The sequence below is a fragment of the Alligator sinensis genome, unplaced genomic scaffold, assembly GCF_000455745.1.
Source record: "Alligator sinensis unplaced genomic scaffold, ASM45574v1 scaffold1186_1, whole genome shotgun sequence".
Classification (NCBI taxonomy): domain Eukaryota; kingdom Metazoa; phylum Chordata; order Crocodylia; family Alligatoridae; genus Alligator; species Alligator sinensis.
This window is the reverse complement of record NW_005843233.1, coordinates 107,928-114,151: the sequence shown is the minus strand read 5'-3', so window position 1 is coordinate 114,151 and position 6,224 is coordinate 107,928. Positions and strand designations below refer to the sequence as shown.

The 6,224-nt window shown below is 57.5% G+C and overlaps 1 protein-coding gene across 1 annotated transcript in view; it reads right to left on the bottom strand.

Annotated features, from left to right (window-relative positions):
* Positions 1-2,663, bottom strand: part of LOC112548518 — a 19,502-nt gene extending 16,839 nt beyond the window's left edge. Inside the window, 1 exon segment of the mRNA XM_025194525.1 lies at positions 2,648-2,663. Coding sequence (XP_025050310.1) covers positions 2,648-2,663 — 16 coding nt within the window.
* Positions 2,664-6,224: the final 3,561 nt, after the last annotated feature.

The following is a 6,224-nucleotide window of genomic DNA, read 5'->3' as shown; positions in this document are numbered from 1 at the left end:
GGCCCTTAAATAACCTCTCTGACCTCAGCAGCCGGTCCAGTCGAAGATGCCAATACTGGCTACAAGCCGACCAATCTCCCAAGCATCCCTGGCTACCTGGGCCCGCGCACAGGGCCGGGCCTTTCCCCCCTGCCCAGGTGACCAGAGCATCGCCTCCCAGGTGCCAGGCTTTTGTCATGTAGACAATGTGGGAGATCCCCGCTGTGAGGGATTCAACAGCAGCCTCTCAGGCTGGCTGAGACAGATCTCTGGAGAGGGGCACCGACGGTGGCATTTCTGCCACAGGGAGTGCCTTCTGGTTGTGGCCATGGGGTGCACAGCAGCACAGGGATTGTGGTGCATGGGGCAGAGCATGGCATAGCAGCTGCAGGGTGCCGTGTGGGGAGTGGGTTTGGGGGGTGGAGGTAGGCAGCCACTGCAGCACGCAGCCATGGGGCAGGGTGAATCACCTCACCCACTACACCCCATGTGCCCTGCACCACACCCCAGGATCATGCCTCACACCACGTGGCCGCAGCCAGTGGGTGATCCCTCCTCCCTGGCTGCTCCCCATACCATGCCCCCCCTGTTCAGCCACACACCCCAATCACCATGTGCCCTGTGCCACACCCCAAGGCTGCTCCACATGTCACACCCTGTAGCTGCACCCCCCATCCCCCAGCTGGGGATGTGCAACTCCCCCCTGCACACCCAACGCCACATGCCAGGACCACTCCCTACACTATGCAGGCACAGGCAGCGGGTATTCCCCACACCATGCCCTGCACCCCACTCCATGCACCCTGTGCCACACACTGGGCCTGCTGCCTCTGCCACACAGCCAGCAGGCATTCCCTGCACCCCTGAACCATGACTGCTCCCTGCTCTACTCCCCCGGGTCATGCACCACACCCCCTGCACACCCTGCACCATGCCCTGGGGCTGCTCCCTGTGCCATGCAGGCACAGTCATTGGGTGCTCCCCACACCATACCCTGAGCCATACCCCTCGCATGCCCCATGCCACACCCCAGGGCCACTGCCCACTCCATGCGGCCACAGCCAGTGAATGCTTCCTGCGCTGTGGCTGCTCCCTGAGCTATTCCCTGCAGTCACACCCCACCCCACCCCATGCACCCTATGCTACACCCTGGGGCCTCGTCATGCACCAAGGAGCCAATGAACACTCATGGTGCCACCCCCTGTGGCCGTGCATCCCCCCCCCACCCCGTGCAGCCATGTATCATGCCCCGCCCATGCACCCTGCTCCACGCCACAGGGCCACTCTCTGCGCCACACCCCTTCACGAGCCCTGCGCCGCCCCCTGGGGGGACTGCTGGCACCATGCAGCTGCAGCCAGCAGGCATTCCCCATGCCATGACCACTCCCGGCACAACTCCCTGTGGTCATGCACCACACCACTGTGCACATTCTGCACCACACCCTGGGGTCACTTCCCACACCACAGAACCAGTGAGCACCCCCTGCACCATGCCCCGTGGCCACTTGCCAACCTCACAATGCAGACACCCACCATGCTCCCCTCAATGTGTGGGAAGGCAGGGGGTGGAGCAGGGTATCACCCAGAGCAGCATGGGAATCAGGGAATGACCCAGAGTGGTGGTGGGAGGAGAGGGAAGCAAGGAAGGACCCAGAGAAGCAGTTGCATAGGGAGTGCGGCAGGACCCAGAGCAGTGATGGGAGGTGCGGGGGAGTGGGGCTGCACCTGGAGTAGTGTGGGGAGGGCGCGGGGCCAGATGCAGGTCTCTGTCCTCTGTGTATATGTGTGTGTGTATATATATGTGTGCGTGTATATATATGTGTGTGTGACAGTGTGTGTAAAACTTTACCTCTTTTATATATATAAATTTATCTTTACTGTAAATTGCAGTAAGCTGTAATATACAGCCAAGCTCTCTGGTACTACCGAATTTGCAGTGAGAATACCTGTAATCCCCACCTCACAAATCTCAAAAGGGCCTTCAGCCAACACGGACACTCATCCAAAGAGATAGCTTGCACTTTTGAAAGAGCCACCCAGATACCATGGGAAGAAAATCCCCACAAATCACACACCATTAGTTATGACGTATCATCCTTCCCTGGAACCTACATGGAGAACCCTCAAACAATTGCAACCCAGACTAGAAGAAGATCCAATTCTTAAAGAGATCTTTCCAGAAGCACCCATTGTAGCCTTTTAACAAGCACTGAACCTTGCTAACCTCATCACCGGAAGCCATGGGCCTCAGAAAGGGGGAGGGGACTAATGGTGCTTAGCCTCCCCAAACATAGGGAGTGGTAGAGCTACAAGGCAGCCCAGCCACAGGCTTTTGGTGACTGCAGCAGGGGTGGGGAGGGGTGTGCATGCAGTAGTGAGGCAGGTAGTGGGGCTGGGGCAGGTGCTGCACAGGTGGGGCACAGGACTGAGCCATGAGTGGCTTGCCTGGGGAGCGCACACCCCAGGAGTCATGGGGGCATGTGTGGGGTGGGGTGGGGTGGGGTTGGGTGGTCTGCAGCTATGGGTTGGGGCTGGGGCAACCCCAGGCTCTTCCTGAAGAGGGGGGCTGGGCCATGCTGCACTCAGGGCAGGTGGTGGCAGTGATGGGAGAGGGACTATGGAGGGGCTGCAGCCACCCCACAATTCACCATAGCCCCCTCAAGCTCACCTCCCTGTGCCACCATCGCCACCTGCCCTGAGCACAGCATGACCCAACACCACTGTCAGGAAGAGCCTGGCATTGCCCTGGCCCCAGCCTGCAGTAGAAGCCAGCCCTGCCCCACACAGAGCCAGTGCACATGCCACTCCATGCCCTTCCAGTGTGTGCACAGGGTGGAAGCCAGGCATAGGGAGTCTCTGCTGGGTTGGGACTCCAAGGAATGAGAGAAGGTAAAAGCCTGACAGGGTCTCAGTGAGAATGTAAGTAGGTAGATATTAGGAAAGCAAAAGGTAGAGGGGGGGGGAAGCCGAAGGTGAGAACTTATTGCCAGGTAAGTACTCGCTCATCTTTGGCTCCTCCCTCCACCCCCATGACTTACTTCCCCCATCCCTTCCCTGCTCTACTTTCCCTGCTCTACCCCAAGAGCTGCCAGGACAAGGATGGAGATCAAATTGTGTGATCCCTGCCTGCAGCTGCCCATGTGGCTGAGGGCAAGCAACTCACAAGGGCATCCAAACCCAAAGCCTCTGGGTTTGGGCCTGCATGTAGGATGTCCACCAAAGGATTTGGAAGCATCTGAAGACCCAGATGGGGGTGGAGAATTTTTGCCAGTAGTAGGGCCACTTATAATTCTGGACTGACTCACAGATTTGGATTTGATTTGGCTAATTTGGCATGGAATATGGAAACTAAAAAAAAATAAATAAATAAATAAAAGAAGAAAAAACTCCCAGGAAGACATTGGGATTTCCTCTTTTAATGAGGGGGGATCAGAGTGCTGCTGATGTGCCTGGTGGCACAGCAGAGTCTGCTCCAGAACAGCCTGTCTTCCTAGTGCCCTCCAGCTCCCTCCGTGCTCACTTGGGCTCTGCTCTGACCCCTGGGACTTTTCCTTCTCCCCCATCTGACTCTCAGACCCGCACTCTTCCTCAGGCCCAGGAAGCTGCACTTGCACCAAGAGACAAATCTCTGGTCTCCCCTGGGGACAGCTCTCCTCGTACATGATGCAACATAAAGTCACAGCAAGCAGATCAGGGCAGTCTCCAGCCCTGTGGCCAGGCTCACGCTGCCCTCTGCCCTGGGGTGAAAGGGCACGGAGCTGTCCAGTGAAGGAGCTTCTCAGAAAACCTGCTCACACTGAGACCCCCAAATGCTCCGTGCTGGCACTGCACGTGAGAATGTAGCTCACCCAGCCCCCTTTATCCAAGGGGGGCTGAGGCACATCCCGGCAGGGCCAGCAGCTGCCCTCCCCCCACATCCTATGTGCAGCCCCTGGGCATTCCCCATTGCTTTCCTCATGGCTATTGACTCCCGGCTGGTGGCTGTGTGCTGTGGATCATCCCTCCTTCTGGGTCTTGCACCATTACCTGGCAATGCCTGCCTGCCCCAGATTCAGCCACATGTGTTCCTCAAGGCAGGTGCACAGGAGGGAGGAGGGCTGCATGTGTGGGCAGCAGCCTCAGTCCTGGATTGACCAAGTACATCACAGGGAGTTTGTGCCCTCATGGGGCCAAGCAGTGCATGACTGGCCTCCACCTCAGCCCTGCCCTGGCTGGGGACTCCCAGTGTGCCGGAGGGAGCTAGCAGGCAGGGGAGCAGCCTGGCTGAGGGGACATGTAGGGAGCTGCCACTATGGCATCAAGTGCCAGTCTGCCTGGGGGTCACCGGAAAGGACTGCCAAGGGGCCAGCAGTTGTGCAAGGAGGAGGAAACAGCCAAGAGACCCGACTTCTCCTTCCCTACAATGTGCAGCACCTGGCATAGGGCAGAACAGGGGCTTGGAGCAGGCCAGGCCAGGGAAGGAAAGGGACCAGAGAGCATGAATGTCAACATTGCCATGTTTATTCTGGCAGCCTGGGGGCTGCCCTGATGTAAAGAGAGTGAAAGAAAGCCCCCACACCACTGGGCTCCTTGCCGAGCCCCACTGCACAGAACGTGGGTGGAGGCAGGGCAGCAGGAGCAGCCTCCACCAGTGGCGGCCCTGGGATGACCCAGCAATGACTGACACCCTGGCTCTCAGGTCCCAGCCCCAGCCTGATCCCCCAGCCCAGCCCAGCCCAGCCCAGCTGTGGCATTCCCCAGGTGGGTGTGAGATACATGGTGCTGGTGACACTGCCTCTGTCCTCAGATGCCGCCTCGCTGCTCAGCTGTTTGAGGCTCTGGTGGACTCTGATTAGTCTGAAAAAGAAGAAGAACAAGACTGTGACTTGTCATCAGGGGCCCATGGTCCATTTGCCTGGAAAACCCATAGCCTCTGGGCTTCCCTATGAGGCAGGCAGGGCCATAGGCTGCACCTACCTGCCAGAGTACAGCGTGGGAGAGTAGGTTCCAGGCTGAAGCCTGTTCCTAGGACTAGGGTCTTGGGATGGGAAAAGGGATCAGACCTGGAGGAAGCAGTCTGGGGTTGGGAGCACTCCACACCCTCCTCCAGACACATATGTTATTGCATGGGACTGGGCCATGAGGGGAGTCCGTGATCCCCATGGCCCTTCAGGCTGAGTACACTCATTACCTTCCCCTTCCCATCCGGGTGACTGGAGGGGATGTGCCCATGACTTCCTGCATCCCCTTAGGTGTCACCACCCTGACTTTGCCCTGCGCTGCCCAGCCTGTGTGCTTCTACCTTGGAGCCACAGCTGTCCACTGGACATGGACTTGGGCTTCTTCAGGGCCTCGTGATCCACATGGCATTGATACTCAACCCCATTGTCCTTGGGCCCCGCGGGAGGAAGGTGCAGCCTAAGCCTAGATCCTGGCAGCCTCTACTATGAGTTCCCATCACCCATTGATTGAGACCCCGGGGAGTCTCCTGTTCCAGATAGCCTCTGAGAAGGCCTGGTGTGAGGGGGTCAGGTAGTGCCATGGAGTTTGTGGCAGGCCAGTATGAGGTGCCTTTGCACTGAGATGCCCACCTTACTGTGCCAGACCAATAACCATGCTTCAAGTGTCTCCCCTGGGGTGCATCCATCCAGCTGACCCCCTTCCTAGACCACACCAGCAAGCCTGGAGTAACTGCTACCACCACCTGGGCTCTGGTCTGTGGTAGGGCTCTGTGCAGTTTGAGGTACACTGCCTTGCCCCCAGTGGGATAAATCTGGGTGCTTCTTATAGCCTGAAACATTAAAAGTAGCCTCCCTTATTTAGCTGAGAACAGGGAATTATAAGGCTAATCTCATCCTTTTAAGCACACACAGCAAGGCACACTATTACAGATAGCTTTATTGATCAAAGAGGGAGAGCATGGGGAAGGAATAAAAAACAAAAGGAATATTGAAAGGAATCTGCCTTAAGGAAATCAGTATAGGCTCCTTTGGCCCTTTTGATAGGCGTCTAGAACACTTAATCCTAAACTACTGGCTACATTTCAGGGAGATTACAAATGTGTTCATCCAGAGACTGACCGAGCTTACTCTGGAGGCCTAGCTTGGTTCTGTGTTTCCAAAGATGTCTACCCTCTTCAAGATGGAGGGACGCTTTAAATAACCTTTCTGACCTCTGTGGCGGGCCAGTAGGGGGCGCTCCTGCGTTGAGCCGCCCACCTCCCTGCTCCCGCCCACCTTCCAGGCTCCGAGTGCCTCCCTGGGGTG